Genomic DNA, 18,511 nt, shown 5'->3' on the forward strand with positions numbered 1-18,511 from the left:
GGAAGGCTTCCATCCTGGGTGCAGCCTGTATTCCCATTTTCCACTCTAAACCACAAGGTGGGTGGCCAAGCAAGAGTTTACAGACGCTTCCGGTGGCAGTCAGCATGTTGTTAAGGGCAACCACCCATTGGTTCAGCTGTTTCTCCAGGTCACCCTGTTCCAGGTGGGCAGGTGAAGTCGAGCTTGGCAAAGAGGCAGCATAAGCAGTGCCTTGAGTGGATCGCTAATGTATCAGTGGCTGTTGATTGCTCTTTTCTACCTTACTCTACTCCAAAAGCAATAAAAATGTTATGAGAACAAAATTAGACAAGTACAACAAAATCATGCACTTTTTATTTAATAAACAGAGCCAAAGGATATAAATAAAATTTTACAGAAGGTAAAAAGAACATTTAACATGTGAAGAAAGACTTGTTTCTAAGGAAACGAAACCATAGCTCTCCAGGAAAGGCCATTGTTACTCCGTACTTGCAAACTTGACAGTACGTTTTATCTGGACACTGTTTTATTCCATAGAACACAAACATAACAAATTAAATGCCCCTTCTTGCAGTAAGGAGTCTACCACTGATCCACAACCTGGCTCCAAAAACCCGCTTGAAAAAACAATTTCTGAGTCTCATCTGTTGAAACAACAGAAAAAAAAAATATTCAACGAGGTACTACGAATGAATCTTGACACCAACTTGAGAAATGCCAAATATACCTTGTGGGAATGTCCTTGAAGGCATCCTGGAGAGGTGGGGGCTGACCTAATGACAGGTGTAATCCATTTATTTCATCCAAATGGGTCAGAATTTGAACAGACTGCTAGGACGTGGCAGAATGTGGAAGATGGGGCCTGGTTGGAAGTATGCCACTCAGAATGGCATGTGGAGTCTCCCTCCATCTTGCCTCCTCTCTTTCCTGTTACTGCCCTGCTCTGCTTCCTGCCTGCTATGATGTGAGGAGCGGCACCACACCCTGAGCACAGTGAGCTGAAACATCGAGAGCCACGAAGTAAAGTAAATCACTCGTGTAAGCTGTTTGCTCAGGTATCTTGGTCACATTGACGAAAGTGCTAACCACTGTCTCCTTCTGCTGCAAGAACAGAGTTCTTCCAGCAGCCCAGCACCAGTTCTCGGCATGTCGCCCATTTGTGTCCCTTCTAACTTCCATCTTTAAAAGCCACACCAGCAATGATAATAGAAGTTTGAATCTATTCATGACCTCTGAACACGAGTATGTCATTCCAATTCAGTCCTCGTATTGCTGTTTGCAACGGTTATGTGACAGCAGATGCCCTTTAATAGCCTTGGGGTGCTTCCCAGGGCTCCTCTTACAGCTGATCTGGAGAGAGACGGAGGGCACCCTTTATAGAGAAGTCTCAACTAGTGTGAAGAAATGGCAGCTAAAGATAACTTAGTGCTTATAAGTGTGTTATATTTGCAATGATGACCATTAAACTAAAGGTCACCCACTGCTTATCATCCTTCTCCAATGTGCATTTTTTTGCTGTTTAAAACATCCTCACCCTTTATTAGACATTAATTTACTTTTTTCCTGACTAGTTACCCACAAGACATGTAGTTCTTACAGTTTATCATTAGAAGTAAAGGATCCACTGGATTTGTAAGCTTTTAAAAAGTACTTATTGTGTGTATATGTATGATGTGGGGCACATATGCTGACATGCACGTAGAGGTCAGAGAACAACTTTGTGGAGCTGGTTCTCTGCTTCCACGTCTATGAGAGTTTTGGGGATCCCACTCAGGTTGTCGAGTGTGGCGTGGCAAATGCTAAGACGGCTTACTAAGCCACCTCACCAGCCTCATTTCTAAGCCTTTTGAAAGGAAAAATAAATATGATGAACATTTTTTAAGTTTTAGTTTTGAAAACTTTTTGTTTGTTTGTTTGTTTTGAGACAGGGTTTCTCTGTAGTTTTGTGTCTTTCCTGGATCTCACTCTGTAGACCAGGCTGGCCTCGAACTCACAGAGATCCGCCTGCCTAGTGCTGGGATTAAAGGCGTGCGCCGCCGCTGCCGCCGCCGCCGCCGCCGCCGCCGCCGCCGCCGCCCGGCTTGAAAACTTTTTAAATGATTTTTTTCATTATGTGCATGTGTGTGAGTATGCGTACCTGTGTGCAGGTGCCCAAGGTCATCAGGGGCGTCTGTTCCTTCTGAAGCTGGAGTTAGAGGCGTTCGTGAGTCACTTGGTCTGGGATCCTAGAAACTGAACTCAGGTTCTCTGCAAAAGCAGATGCACTTCTAATGGCTGGGCCACCTCTCCAGCCCTATTTGTGGTTTTTGTATATAAACAAAGCCAAACCGGCCCCTCCTTTGAAAGTCCTGGGTGTTTATTGTCTTAATTTGCTTCCTAGAGGAGCAGCCGGAGACCCCAACATACTGCTGTTTAAGTGAGGTTGTGCGGACAGTGACTTGAGGCAGGATGCCAGGCAGCTGAGTCACCAAGCCTGAGCCTGGGTGAGAGCACACAAATTTCATCCTGCACCGGGTTCTGAGAGCGGCCCCACCTGGAAGTGGGAGGTAGGCAGTTTCCATCAGCCGGGCGCTGCTTCCACCGTCTTGAGCAGATGGCTGCTCCTGCCAGCTGTTGGCCATGAATCAGCAAACCACATTCACCTCCCCACCACGGTCTACTTTGTGTTTGTTTTCCGAGGAAATCCTTTAATGACCTTTCCTCTGAAGCCTGCCGCAGATCAGAGCACCTGGAACATTCCACCTTGCCCGAGCCAAGAAAGTTCTATTTGAAGATGAATGACCGAGATCGCACAGTGTCCTCTCCTTGGTCCAGCTGTTTTCTCAGTTTTGACTATAATAGAACATAGGTACTTCTATTATTCATAGAACATAGATACATCTACTACTGAGTCATTCTGAGATACTGACTCTGAAATAGTAAGGAAGACATGCTGAGCAGTAAAGGAGACATGCTGCTATAAATTACCACACCTCTACCAAGTTTTAATGTTGGTTTGGTTGGTTGGTTGGTTGGTTGGCTGGTTAGTTTGGATTTTTGAGATAGGGTTTTCTCTGTGTAGTTTTGGTGCCTGTCCTGGATCTTGCTCTGTAGACCAGGCTGGCCTTGAACTCACAGAGATCTGCCTGCCTCTGCCTATTGAGTGCTGATAGACATGCCTCCCTGCCTAATGTTTGTTTTTAATTTTCGCTGTAGACATAATGGAGTGGCTGCTACAATGTTGCACTTTGGGAATCGATCTGATACTTTCCCAGGAAAGCACAGACACAGCACTGTCTAATGGAAAGGAAGACTCAGGTCTACAGTTGTGGACTTTGAAAGATGCTGATAATATACTGTTCTTAAAGACCCAGTCGGCCAGGGAGAAGTCTGAAAATATACATTTGAACTACTTTTAAATTTAAATTTTCTATAATAATTATGTGTCATTCTTATAATAACAAAATACATGGAATTAGAAATGGAGTCATTTTCAGCCCAGGTTGGCCGTGACAAAGCATTCCTCACTCAGAATCAGCACAGAAGCAGTCTCAAAATGGGCACTGTATTAACTTGGATTTCAAACCAAAAAGACAAAAACCAAAACACATGATTGCTCAGCAGTGTTCACAGCTGCCCCCCCCCCCCACCTTTTTACCAGGGAGGACTGTTCCTATCACTGAGCTATAAGTCTGGCTTTAAGGATATCCATTTTCAGACTTATAGATACAATAACCACACACACACACACACACACACACACACACACACACACACACACACACACTGATTAAGAAAAAGGTGTTTTGCCTTTGAATACACCATAGGTTTCAAGATAGTAAGTATGTAAAGGCTTGTTCCCAAGGGTGGTGGATTGACAGGATCAAGCCTTTAAAGAAATGACTCACTAGGAGGTTCTTGTGTTGCTGGCACACTGCCACTGGAAGGGAGTACTGCCCTGGAGAGAGTTCTAGAAGTTTGAGCTTGACCCACACCCTCTCAACCCCACTTGATCTCTGGCTTCCTGTTTGGAAGTGTGAGGTTCCCGTCCTCCACATATCCCTGTCTTCATGTTCCCAAGGTCTTCCTCAGAAGCTGAGCTGATGTGAGTGCTGTGCCCTTGAACCTCGAACACTGTGAACCTCCTTTTATTTCATAAGTAGCTTGCCTCATGCATTTCATGAAAGAAATAAAAACCAGACTAATATATAATCTCACTACCATGGAATAATCCTTTTGTACACTGTGAGGATTTGTCACTCTGATGGCTTAATAAAGGGCTAAACAGCCAATAGCTAGGCAGGTAGAAGCTAGGCAGGGAAGAAGGCGGAGTCACCAGCCAGACACAGCGGAAGTGTGAGATGAACATGCAGTGCCAAAAAAGGTACCACCATGTGATAGAGTGTAGATAAGAAATATGGGCTAATTTAAGATGTAAGATCTAGTTAGCAACAAGCCTAAGCCATAACGGCCGAGCACTTATAATTAATAAGTCTCTGTGTGGTTATTTGGGAGCCAGCTGGCAAGACAGAACAGACCAGTGATCCCAATGAAAAATTCTGCCAACATATTAATTAAACTTACAGGAAATTTTAGAAAACTTGTACTTGACTATCAACTCTATAATGTACATGGTGAAAAATGTAAGGATTGGTGAATTATTTTAACTGTCTTCCCTTTGGGAAGTACATAGCAGGAATAAAAAATGCCTTTGGTGCTTGATACACAATGTGCAGCTTACACTGAGAACCAAGGTCCTCCCCATGCTCCCTCCTTGACAATTGAAAGGCTTTCCAAGTTGAAGCATATGTCAACATCCCTCTCTGAGACCTTCCAATCCCAATATTCTCTTTTAGAGAAAATGGGGCTGACCAACACACCTCGCAGGAAGACTGCCAGCAGCTACGACTAAGGCTACGCTGAAGTCCAAGGACAATGCCACCCTTCCTTCTTACAACCTCCTCTTTCCTTTAGTACCCCTTAAGCAAGCACAGATTAGTCCACAGAGTTGCAAACAGACTTCCCTTTGGTTCTAGGGCCTGCTCTGACAACTGCAGTATACCTGACATCACCGACATGTTAGTTATCAAGACTAAGACACCTGGGGACTTCTAAAACTCACCAGCTTCCACCGCAGTATTTTGATCCACTCATCAGCTTCAACTCCTGTCTTTGCACAGAGATAAAATGTCCTGAATGGAAACACTAGGCTGGTGAAAGAAAAGAAAGAACGGGTGGTAGTTGTCAGTGTGGCTGGTTGCATATATCCTGGTTGAATAGCATGAGCGCCTCCAGGGGAAGAAGAACTGATGAGGGCTCGCGTAGTTATCAGGGCGACTTTGAAGAATCGGTGCACACAGAGCAGTTCCTGCAGCAACGGCAGAAATGCCGAGGAAGTTTTAGGTTTGTGTTATTACAGGCGAGATTTGTATCCTCGCAGGAGACTTCACAGAAGAAGTGTGTGTCCAGGTCACACCCACCTCCTTTTGTTCTGCGTGCCTTCTGGGGAATATAAGTCTATGCAGCCAAACCCCACAGTGGTCCAGAGCCTGTCCGTGGCTTAAAGGACAAGCCAGGCAGATAAGAGGGTTTGCTGAAAGAACTCAGTTGTACTGGCTGCTTTAAAGAGGGCAACACTTCCTCCCGGAGATACAAAGACTACGTAGGAAAAGGGGACCAAAAATACCTCAGTTTGCTATTTCACCCATTTCTTCCCATGACTTAATCTCTGCCATAAAGAAAACGAACCTTTCTTTCAGCACAAAAGATTGGGTAGATGTCTTCATTTTGCTGCCTCTGATTATTTAGTCAAAATTATTTGAGCGATAAAGTTAACCCTAACATATCTTGGTTATTCTTTCTATCCTCACAATCAAGACACAAGTACTATTTTTTTCCTATCTGTATTTTTTTTTTCATGTATGCTAGGCTGACCTCAAACTTGCTTTGTAGCGGAGAATGACCTTGAATTCCTGATCCTCCTGCCTTGAGCTGAAATTCAGGCACACGGTGTAGCTATCAGGCCTGTGGGTGGGTGAGTGGGTGAGTAGATAGGGCTGGAGAGGGAGGGATGCTGACATTGTACACACTGTACACCATGCTAAGTGTTAAACTGGTTTCTGGACTCGTCATTGATACTCCCTGGGGGAGACATTGTGAGTTGCTCTACAAATTCACACAAATTTCCCTTTCTTCTTGCAAACAGAAGCCCGGGCAATAAATTCTAATTAGTTTAAGCCAGTTACAATTATGATGATGTTGTGGTAATTTATGTTGCAGCCAATGAGTCATGCAGAAGCTTCACAGGACAAGGTTTCCAGGGAAACATTGGCTTTCCTGAGACAAAGGGCCAGGCATGGCTGATACATCTTTCGTCATGTCTGTGAAAACATGAGAGCCGAAAGTGGCCCCCTGGATCTGAAGGAGCCAGCTGGAGGAAAGTTAAGAGGATGATAAAGACCATGGGTGAGACCTTGTCACAGTACACCTGCCTCTCAAGTTCTTGTTACTCAAGAAAAACAAACGTTTGCTAGATCATAGGGCAGGTATTAAAAAGATGCCCGTCGCTGGTCGATACTGTACATTGTTCACTTTCTCAGGTGTAATAACAAAATTAAGTTCTATATATACTGTCTTTATTTTCAGGGGGTATGTGATCAGAATGCTGTATCTTGGCAACTTTCTTTCAACTGGTTCAGGAAAAGAAGTGATGAAGAAAATCCGGCAAGTTTTTAATGCGCTGAGGTTAGACAGAGAAAAGTTGACATCTTGCAGTCTGGAGAAGTTTGAGAAACTTTCAGACAAAAGTTGGTAGAGAAAAAAACATGCCTTCCTTTATCAAGATGCTGTCTGTATCAGAAGTGTTTCATAGTGCGCTGATTGTATCAGAGCAAAACACTTCCACCTGTCAGCCAGACACCGCCCTAACAATACAGATCGACCATCATTGGAGCTGGCTAAAGGATAATTAACCTTGAGAGGAAAATCTCCAGGGAGGAAGTTGTGTTGAGACGTGAATGGCTGAATGTGTTCTAGCTGTGCAGTCAACAGCCTGAACCTAGCTAACCTGCCTCTTTGTGGAAGCCACTGTAGACCAGGCGTGTGTCCTCTGCACTGGAGGCGCTAACATGCTAACCTTGGGTTAGGTTCACGTCCCTCTGATCCAGACATGTACACGTTAAGACAGGTAGCTTTTTACTGCTTGGCTTAAAGACTTTTAGGAACATTTCCTTTATGAAAGTAACTTACCAGAAGCAGTTTACTTTTTCCTGTGAGTAATCAAATTGAACAGCTGAACACTCCCTTAGGTCTAGGATCCGGATTGGTTCTGGTGACTGGGGGGGAAAAAGCAAACTATGTCATAAGAATAAACAGACATGCGTGAACATCCCTCACTCCTTTACAAGGTTTCTGCTGCATGCAACTGTCGATTTCCTTTCATGAAGATGATGGAGGGTGGGAAAGCCTGACAAAGGGAACTAGCCTTTCACAGACTAAGCAATGGGAAGACATTGCTGGGCTGCACAGATGGCTCAGTGGTTAGGAGGGTGACCTGCTCTTACAGAGGATCTGTGTTCGATGCCCAGCACCCACATCAGGCAGCCCAAAACTGCCTGTAACTCCAGTACCAAAAGTCTCCATGCCTTAGGACTGGGACCAATACTCGAGTGCACATACCCAAAAAACAGACACATACTCAGACGCATAACTTAAAATAAAAATATATCTTTTTTAAAAAGAGGTTGCTTTTGTCAATTTACATCAGACAGAGATAGATTTTTAACACATGGAAAGGAGTTATATTTTCTCTCATCTGCTGTGGGATGGTCTGTATGTCAAATGCTCTGATTGGTCAATAAATAAAACACTGATTGGCCAGCGGCCAGGCAGGAAGTATAGGCGGGACTAACAGAGATGAGAAAGGAGGGAACAGGAAGACAAAGGGAGACACTTCCAGCCACCACCATGACAAGAAGTATGTGAAGACGCCGGTAAGCCACGAGCCACGTGGCAAGGTATAGATTTATGGAAATGGATTAATTTAAGCTATAAGAACAGTTAGCAAGAAGCCTGCCACGGCCATACAGTTTGTAAGCAATATAAGTCTCTGTGTTTACTTGGTTAGGTCTGAGCGGCTGTGGGACTGGCAGGTGATAGAGATTTGTCCTGACTTTGGGCAAGGCAGGAAAACTCTAGTTATACCCATCCTTTTTATAAACTTCTACTTCTGCAGAAAATTTGTATACAAAAAGGAAGGAGAATCATTTTAAGTTGGCATGATAAAATGGACCCAAGCAATGGATATGCTATTAATAAAAGGAGAAATTGCTTCATAAGGACAGTTAATAAAGTATGGCAAGGGAAGAATTCCATTGCCCCAAACAGAGGAGCCGTGTGCTCCAGAGAGGGGACAGCTGTGCTGACCTGAAAGGCTTCTGGAGGCAAACCACAGAGTCAGGGCTGATCGGGGACCAAGTGCGACACCTTGGCTTGGGAGATGGCTCAGTAGGTAAAGATGCTCGTGGACAAATCCAGCGCAGTGACCAGAGATTGATTCCCAGGAGCCACATTTTGGGAGGAGAGAAACAACTCCCACAGCTCGTCCTCTGACTCCAAGCACACTCTGTGGCAAGTGTGCCCCACCCCCACTATAAACACAAACTGAAAAGGCTCGGGTCTCTGGACTCTGTTTCGGAGGGTGCTGGGGACCTTACAGAACTGATGACTAAGGGGGAGCGGGGTGCTGATGTCATTCTCACCATCTGGTCTTTGAAATATTTCAGTTCATTCCTTTGCAAAGTGAACCATCTTGTTTTCCAGGTCTGAAGGGGAAAAATTTAAGTTTTGAGTACAGAATGTAATATCCAAACTTGATAGTTTATTTTCATTTTAAAAGTATATAAAAGACAAGATAAAAATAAGCCTAAAATATTTTTATCTATCACTTTTGAGAAAAATTTCAAAATAGCTATTAAAAAATGATGATTCTGTGTTCTAAGATCACAATAGAAATACCACTAGCTTATTTAAATGAATAATGCAGCTGTTGTAAACATTCAAGGTGATTTCTAACAAGCCACTCAAGTTTCTATTTTATTGACACTATAATAAAAAAATAGATATCAGTTTTGAGAACCTACTGTGAGCTATATCCCCACACCAGAAATTTACATATATATTCATGTATACTCTTGAAATTTTATTTTTATATATAATATATATTTAATTAAATATATGATAACTAGCACATACATATAAAGCAATGCCATCTATTATTATTATCATTATTATTGCTATATTTCACAAATAAGCCAGCTGAGATTTAGGAACCTTTAGCCACATGACACTGAATCTCTCCTGAAGAGCCATGGACTCACAATGAAAACTTGCTACTTCCTTCCTATATCCTAACAAAGTGCCCATCTGTCTCAGCTGGCAATGCACCCACTCAACAGAGACAATAGAAGATTCAGGAACAAACATTCAGGTCAGGTATGGTTGTGCACACCTGTAATCCTAACCCTAAGGGCTCTGAGGAGTAAGGCTGTACATCTGAGGTCATCCCGGGCTGTGAGTGAGACCCTATCTGAATACAAAACAAACAAACCCATAAACAGGCTACAAATGTGAATGTCTTCCACCCTCGGGGAGAATCCAGCCTAGTGAGGACATGGATAACTGCATGGTTAGGATAGAGTCAAGCAGCTTGTTCACAGGAGAAGGGGTAAGAAGACCCTGACCCCTGAAATAGGCAAGGGCCAACACAGCATGAGTGGAGCCGATATGCTGAATGATGGTGGCCATGGCACATGAGAATTTAACAGAACTTTAAAGGTAGAATTTCAGACAGGGAGCAGTCAGGCGCCCTGACTTACAAAGATCTAAATTATGTTTACTTTGGCATGTTATAAAATATTTTTTTAAGCACCAATGATGTATTTGGCCTACCTTTCAGTGAGCATTGTATATAAGTTTGACTTTTATGTTAAAAACAAAAAGACCAGAAATGTTCAAGAGTTAATTTACCTGCTTTGTTCTTAACCCTTCCACTGAGCATGCTCCATCCTCCATGCTTCCTTTGTAATATGGACTGCAGGTTACTCTTACACAGGGCTTGGACAGAGAACCGTCAAGTCAAAATATATGTGGCTTAAAATAAATTTATAATATCCTTTAAAAAATCTGTCAATTTTAAGAGATGAGTCTATGGTGTGTTGTCTTTCCTGTGGTGGCCTGAGCAAACCACACTCCCTTACCTTTACCAGGCCGCCCTGCTTGGTGAGGTAGCCTTCCTTGGTGCCGAGCTGCAAAAGAAAAAGGCCAGAATGAAGCCCAGAGTTGTCATGTTTGGCCTTGTGTTCCTGTCCTATGTTATCTTCCTGTCCTAGGGGACGAGCCCTTACTCCAGGCAAGCTGCAGGCTTGCCCCTCCGCCCTGCTCTAGGAAGAACATGCTCGCTGCTGATCTTTACCTGGTCCTCTCTCATTCTTCACCTAGCTCTTGAAACTCTCCCAGGTGCTGTGGGAGACATTTCTTGGACTGGATTGTCTGATGTATTCCATATCAACAGACATTGCTGGAAAGGCTCTCTATTACCTCAAGTTCGTGATTTGAAAATAATTAGTCACAGGTATTTGTCAGTGCACATTGTGAACAGCAGCAGCTTGGATTGCTGTAGGAATCCTAGTGTATAAGCACTCATATGTAATGGGTGCTCCACACTACAATTGGCCTTCAGCCTCTGTATCGATCAGCTCTGCACTCTTGGGTTCACAAACCATGGACTGAATCATTTGAAAAGAGCGCTGAGTCTGTATTGAACATGTATGGATTCTTTTACTTATCATCCTCCAAACAAATAGCCTATTAACCATTTACCTGGTATTTAGATTACACTGGTGTGATAAGAAGTATCTGATTTGAAGTACAGGGAGGATGCATACAGTTTATGCAGATACTGTGCCACTTTATAGAAGGGTCTCTGATGTCTAAGGACACTGGCTCCTATGTGGGGTTTTGGAAATACTGACAGCTACTGAGAGATTATTACATTTGGGACAGAATATTAAGAAAAGTAAAAGAATTTCCTTATTCCAGGGCTTTATCTTTTAAAGTTTTAAGAACTAAGAAGCAGAATCATCAACATTTGTTTTATTACAGTCTTCCTTCTCCTACATGTTCTTCTCCACTCCAAAGCCATCTCATGAGACTCACATCCCATGAAGAAGATATTCAGAAGTGTAAATGTATTTATACTTCATCTATTCAAAATGGGATTTGAAATACAAATGAATCATTTGTTTTAATCTATGTTTCATGAGTTCAAAAGTAACAGCAGAACTTAGCATCTACGAATTATGAATGGAAGGGAAATCTACATAGGCCCGGGACCCTAACCTTCATAATCCCATAACCTTCTGAACAAACTGAATTCCTGGGAGGTTATTTTGTTCTAATGTGCTCTTGTAATATATCTTTCTTTATAGAGAAGAAAACAAATAAGAACTGGGAAATGACTTTGTTGATGTCAGGGTTCTTTTTATGGGAGTTTCCAGAGTGTTCTTTCCTGAGGTGAATTCTTCCTACCAAATAGAAAGAGGAACCACCAAAGTTCAAAGAACCAGAGAGGAGAAATAGCCCAGAGCCACTTCTGGAATTCTGATGGCAGAGAAGTCAAGATGAACTTCCTAACTGTGCATTTCAGCAATGTTAATCAATATTGCCAAGTCTGATATCACATAATCACTGTGATTTATTTTGATGTTGAAGAAATTAAACTGAGGGGCTGGAGAGATGGCTCAGTGGTTAAAAGCACTTGTTGCTTTTCCAGAGGACCTGGGTTCAATTCCCAGTACCCACATAGTAATCACAGCCACCCACAACTCCAATTCAAGGGGACCCGATGCCCTTTTTGTCCTCTGAGGGCACCAGGCATGCAGATAGTATAAGATATACATTCAGGCAAAACACAAACAGCATACACTTAAAATTTTTTAAAAATTGAAAATTTTTTTAAAAGTAATTAAACTAAGTTAATTATTAAGAAAACTTTTAAAAATTATCATTTTGGGTTGCTACAGGTAATAAAGAGATAAAATGATTAAGGGTAAAATGTTTTGTAAAGGATCCTGATAGAATTAGCCACTGAATTCAAGCTAAGAAATAATGCTACTCACTCAATATTACCTCTATCTAATTAATATACTAATGTCTAGTTTTTTTTCTGTGGTCTTGGTAAGTGAAATGCTGAAGATAGAAAGGCTGAGAATATAATCTGACCCAGAGTTTCCAGATATGAGAGCTAAAATAATCTTACGGCAGACTTATCCTTAAACCTGATATGATCCGTAGCAGAGAAGATGTTTGAAACAGGTCCAGGTTAGGAACTGTTCAACAGTAAAGGATTAGCCAAACTGCCTCCCTCACCATTCTCAGATGGAAAGGGTGTGTGGACATTCGTGCATTTTGGCACAGAGTGGTGGAGGCCAAGCAGGGAACAGGGAGAATTCACACCGACGGTGATGCTGGCTGTGGGAGCAGCAGCTTGGTGTGGGTGGTGACGCTGGGTGGATGAGGGCTTCTTTCCAAACAGGTGAAGGTGGCAGACAGTGCGGCTTCACAGAGAAATCGGTAAAGTAGATGTCTGCAGTGACAGGAGGGTGGCAGTGGCCCGGAACTGAGCCATGAGTGAGCAGGAATTCTGGGTAAGGGGATGGGCAGCAGGAGTGGTGGCTGGAGATTGCTTACACTCTTGTTGATCAGCAAATTTCACGAAGCCAATCTGAGTCCAAAACTTGAAATACATTGACTCCTGGAATCTAACTACATTCAGCCTATCATCATGTTGTCTTTATACCTTATCTTGAAGGTGACCAGTTTGTGTCCTAAGAGGGCTCCTTGCCCCTAACTTAGCAGCAAGTCCATTGAACACTTAGTAGTCAGGGGTCTCTTTCAAAATGTGAAGACTTAAATTATGTGACTAACGCTGTCAGCCTTTCTCAACACCCCGAACTAAGACTCTGCCTTGGACAGTGAAGGCTTTCAGAGCATGTGTAGGATGTAGCTGGCAGTTAGCCATGATGATTCCTCATGCACTGCAAGACACTTATCTTGCCTCAACCTTCCTACTCCTGGGAAGCAGCTCCATCTGGTTCTCTGGTGCCTTGGTGTCTCAGATTCAGTCCGGCTCACTCCTTCCAGCATGGCTGACCTTGTTGGTCCTTAAAGCCCCTCAGCGGAATTCCTGCCTCAGAGAACTTGTGTTATTTTCTATCTACTTTATCTGCCTACTCTATCTTGTTACTTCTTAAATGTGAATTGTTCCTTCTTTTAAAGAGATTTTTATTTGTTGACAATTTCATATACACACATAACATATTTTCTCATTCCTTTAAATGACATTTCTGTTCAAACAATACTACTTTCTCAGAGAGGTTGCCCTGTCTTCCCCTTAACCCGTTAGGTATTATAATATTATGCTGACTATCTATCGCCTGTGACCTGCACTAAAATGGGAGCTCAATGGGGTGGGTCTTTGCCTAGTTACCGCAAAAATCACAATGCTTAAAGCTGGTGGGCACATAAAAGAGTTTGTTTAACAAATGAATTAATTAAATTTAATCTTACCTCAGGAACCTAAGGCTTTGCTGTTTACAATACATGAATAATAATTTCCCTAAATGCAGTTGACAAAGGATGTTAAGTAATTTTATGTAAGTGCCTGCATTTTGGGGAAATGGGGCTGCTTTCATTTTTACTTCAAGCAAGTTCTTCTTCTAGGACTATGATGTAATGTTCTTCCTCCACAGACAGGGCTTGGACAGGAACTGAATTCTCAAAAGGGAAAACAGAAGTGTGGACACCACAGAGCTTGCATTGGGAGACAGAGGTGCCACATCAGATGGCCATTTGGGACAATTAGTAAACAAAGAGCCTTTGTGTTCAGTAGAGGACAAGAATTCCAATCCAACCAGAACTCTTCCCTCAACCATGCCAATCCAGAATTCCGTAAACAAAGAGTGACGAGGTATGGTTCAGGATCTATGAAAAGGTCTTTATTGTTTTGGTTGGTATCATTACATAATAAATTTCACTAGCCTCTCATTATATAATGTGTGTTCCTTGTTGACCAAGCACTAAACACTTTAAACTTCCCTCCTGTGTTACAATGTCTACATACTTGGGCAGGTGAACTCTCTGACACATGGAGGAAGCCAACAGAAAGTAATATGACTTCCATAATTAGCTCTAAGGAGTCCTAGTCTGCCCTGCTAAGACCAAAGCTACCGATTACATATTGGCTGATTCTTGCTACTGATAAAAGATACTTGTAGATCAGAGTTTCACTGACCATTGATCTTCAGAAGTCTAGCAGGGTCCAAGAGGGGAAGGTGGACATGGTTTCCCACCCTTGACCAAGAAACTACCTGTAGCTGATACCTGCTGCAAAGGAAAAATTCATTTTCTTCAATGGCATCTAACTGATCACACTTCAAGGTATACCTAATGCCTGGGGAGTAGTTGGCCAACACAAAGCGAACTCACTGGAATTTTTGTAGACTTTTTGTCTCAATTTGCTTTTGGGGGGCATTTTTTGTTTTGTTGGTATTTTGCTTGTATATTTTGGGTTTTGTTTTTGTGGTACATTTCTTGGTTCTTGTTTGTTTCTTAAAGACAGAAAGGGCATGGATTGGGTGGGTAGGAGATGGGGAAGATCTGGGATGAGTTGGGGGAGGGGAAGTGTGGTCGGAATATAGTGTATACATTTTTTTCTCAATAACAAAAGAAGTCTAGCAGAGGAAAATGTGGAGTTAAGCAGCCAGTTGATAGAGAGGTGGTTTTGTGATGGGTGGAGAGCTAAGAATGGGGAAAGAGGAAACTGAAGCGAACTGCCTGGCTAGAAAATAGAAAACAAGAACTGAGCAGACTGTAGGTGTTGGTCTGGTCTCTGGTCCCCTCTGACTCTGGAATATGTGTCACTCACTGTGCTTTCCTGGATTTCTCCAGTTCTAACATCTGAGGCTTCCTTTCGCTCCTTAACAAAGTCCCCTTCTCCTGAGTGCACACGGCACACGTGCACACACCATCTTTCTTAACCAATTTTTGAGGATTGTAGGAAAATAGTAAAAATAAGGCATACCATTAACTATTCAGGTTACAAAAACACAAGCAATTATTCCTGTGTATATGCTGCACATGTGTGCATGCATGTGTGCACGTACATGCTACAGCATGTACATGGAGGTCAAAGTGCAACCTTGAGTATCTTCTCCTTCTTCCTTAGAGACATACACCAGGCCAGCTGGACTTGAGGGTTCCAGAGGCTCCCTTGCCTCCGCCCCTTATCTTCTCACAAGGACAAGGACGTGTGTGTTACTGAGCCTTGCTTCACATGGCCATGGGGATCTTAAGCCAGGTCCTCAGGTTGTGTGGCTGGTGCTTTACCCACTGACTCAAGCCCAGCCCTTCTTCCTTTTCTATTGGCAGAGCATCATGCTTCATAGTCCTGGCTAGCCTCAAATTTAATCTCCCTGGTGTTGGAATTATCAGACCATACCATCACACCCAATGTGGTGTGTATAAGGAAGCCTTTTTTGGCATCAGAATAGGGGGAAAAATCACTTCGGGGATAGGAAGGCTGCATCTGTTTTAATATGGTTGGTCGCTGAATAACTAACTACAAGTGGCTGTTTTCCAAGTGTAGGATTGGTTCCTGGTGTTTTATTCGGGCACTGCCATTTTTATCATCTGCAAAAATGGAGATTTCTCCTACTAGAAGTATTCAGCATTCCAGGAAGAGACAGCAAGTAGAACTGTGAGGATGTGCTCACAGCACATGCATGGATGGACTCTGGGAACAATGAGTGATTCTGTAACACTCATGCTAAAGCGGGGGTTGGCTCATGCTGCAAACAAGTAAGAATACTTTCTCTCTGTGGGTGCCAGTCAGTGAAGAATGAAGACTAGAAAAATAGCACCCCAAGTTTTGTTTTTCGGTACATCAAAAAATATGTAGGGTTTCTCTATGTAGTCCTGTCCCTCCTGGAACTCACTCTTGTAGACCAGGTTGGCCTTGAACTCAGAGATCTTCCTGCCTCTGTCTCTTGAGTGCTGGGATTAAAGGTGTGGACCATAATGCTCAGATGCACCCCAAGTTTTATGGTGAAGCTGGAGAAGGCTTTTCTTTCATGGATGGTTGAATTGCGAAAGAAATTGTTTTTCTGAGTTGGAAGCAGCTTGTTAAAGGGTGACTGGTTCGTGAACTCCATGAGCCCCTGTCCAATCTATTCCACCACGAACGTTTGGCCCTTTAAAGAGACTCTTCAATGATGTTTTCTAAGTTTTTTAAATCCTATCACTACGGCATGCCCCCCTCCCGCTGTGTGTGTGTGTGTGTGTGTGTGTGTGTGTGTGTGTGTGTGTGTGTGTGTGTGTGTGTTCTACTGGTGATGGAACCCAGGACCTCACAATACCAGGCAAGTACTGAAACACGGAGCGAACACTCAGCCAAAGCATTTGTGGGGTTGGTTTTTGTTTGTTTTTTAATTTTCCTTGGGCCAGATGAACTGAATTATAGGCGTCAAATATTATATTACTTTCCAAGTTTTTATATCCTCCACTAGAATATAATGTTTGTTGTTTGTTTGCTTTTCAAGACAGAACAGGGCCCTACAAGACAACTCTGGCTGACAAGGAACTCTCTGTTTAGCCTGAGGTTGAACTCATAGCAACTCTCAAGTTCCCGACTCCCACGAGCTGGGATTATGACTGTGGCACTAGGCTGGCTCCAAGCTAGACTGTTTCTGTGAGCCCACGAACTCGTTCTTGCTGCATTCGATGGCATTCAGTGAGGGGCACAGTGGGTACTTACAGAAGGTGCGGTGGGCACGAGGTCGTTTTCTGTTCTTCCCGTCTGCATGGCTGTGTGGACCCGGACTGATTCATAAATGGAGGGCTCTTCCACTATTCTTGGATAGGGATGTTTCAAAACAATCAGAGTCCCTGAATGAAAACAGAAATATACATCCGTACATACATATACATATAATCCAGTATGATCCCGAGGGAAGATCCAAATGTTAGCTAGGTAACTGGCTGGATTGTAAAGCCTATTTATTTGTTTGTTTGTTTGTTTATTTAGTCTGTGTGTATGTGTGTCATAGGTGGAGGTCAGAGGACAACTTCTGGAGTCGGTTTTCTTCTTCCACCATGGGACTCTAGGGGTAAAACCCACATCGCCGGGCTGGGGAAGCAAGTGCTCTCTCAGCTGAACCTTCTCACCACCCCCTCTATCGTTATACACACGTGCTTACTCATCTTCTCAGCACTGGGGAGTGACGACTTCACACAAGGCACGTAACTTGGGTGCAGAGAGATATGACATGATGTAGATGAGGAACCACTGCAGTCATTTAAATGAACAGGGGGATGAGATCCATAGAGTAATGAGGACCAAGTGGGAGATTCAGCAAGGCTTTCATAAGAAGCTTGATGGTTGAGCTAGACCTTTAGCAATAACCGGAAGTGAGCTTTAACAAAGCCGTGCAGACGAAGCAGAAAGTCCAGGGCCCCGGGAAAGGTCTATGCTATTGCCCTCACCACATAGCAGCATTGAAACAAACGTCACCGGGCCCCATGTTCTCCCAGCAGCCGAAGGAAGCCTGGGACTTGGCTGGGTAGGGCATGAGCAGATGGAAGCTTGCTTGCAATTGCTTCCACTTCCATCCTGAAGAGGGGGCCAGGCAGAAAGGAGACTCAGCCCAGACAAGGAGGCCCTGGGAACATCTTTCAGAGGCTCCGAAAACTTCTGACTCAGCATTCTGACATTTCCCATTCTGTACACTTCCCTAACTGATCAGTCAATCAGAAACTAGAAACTTTGACTACAAAGGAAGCTGGAGTCTTTTTCTTTTTCTCTACTGCAATGGCTTCTTGCTAATTTTCTGGGGTGGGGGGTGGGATTGTTAAAGATCACACCGAAGGTCTTGGGTGTGCTAGGCAAGAGCTCTCTCTACCTCCGACCTCCTTCTTGCTTTTTGTTTTAACGAGGTCTTTTCTACAGCAGCTCTATTCAGGACTAGACAAGACCCGAAGGTAATAAGTAACTCAATCACTAGGTGATTTGCTTTGTTCTATGCCAAATACTTGTGTTGGCCATGGGGCCACCACAGCAGACCTGGGTACCTGCCCTTACTATGACAGTCAAGACTGAGGGACCAGAAGCACAAGGTCAATACATTTCTGGTGCAAGATGCATTATGAACAAATGAATAAAGAAGGGCAGGAGACAGAAGGTGGGAAGGGGGTGGTGGTGACAGTCTCTATAGGTGGTCATCGTTGAAATGATGAGTTCAAAAAACTGTAGAAAGGATAAACATCAAATTGGGGCAAAAGAGGAGCAAATAGTGACAGCAGCATTCCTCCTTGGTGGTGCAAAGTCCCGGAATGTTAATGATAACTGTACCCTCCAAAACACTGTCCAGTGGACAAAGGAAGGGTCTCTGATGCTGCTTTCGAGAAGCTGAGCATCGGCCCCTCTGTGTATCCCATTCCC

At 43.4% G+C, this 18,511-nt stretch overlaps 1 protein-coding gene across 1 annotated transcript in view; it reads right to left on the minus strand.

Moving 5' to 3' along the window:
• Positions 1 to 302: 302 nt before the first annotated feature.
• Positions 303 to 18,511, minus strand: part of Dapp1 (dual adaptor of phosphotyrosine and 3-phosphoinositides 1) — a 50,690-nt gene continuing 32,481 nt past the window's right edge. The window contains exons 4-9 of the mRNA XM_006970327.4: positions 16,829 to 16,959; positions 10,215 to 10,262; positions 8,718 to 8,780; positions 7,207 to 7,292; positions 5,081 to 5,168; positions 303 to 2,811 (exon numbers count right to left, since the gene is read on the minus strand). Coding sequence (XP_006970389.1) covers positions 2,743 to 2,811; positions 5,081 to 5,168; positions 7,207 to 7,292; positions 8,718 to 8,780; positions 10,215 to 10,262; positions 16,829 to 16,959 — 485 coding nt within the window. The 3' untranslated portion in view covers positions 303 to 2,742. The remainder of the gene's footprint in view (positions 2,812 to 5,080; positions 5,169 to 7,206; positions 7,293 to 8,717; positions 8,781 to 10,214; positions 10,263 to 16,828; positions 16,960 to 18,511) is intronic.

This window comes from Peromyscus maniculatus, chromosome 6, assembly GCF_049852395.1.
Source record: "Peromyscus maniculatus bairdii isolate BWxNUB_F1_BW_parent chromosome 6, HU_Pman_BW_mat_3.1, whole genome shotgun sequence".
In the NCBI taxonomy this organism is placed as follows: domain Eukaryota; kingdom Metazoa; phylum Chordata; class Mammalia; order Rodentia; family Cricetidae; genus Peromyscus; species Peromyscus maniculatus.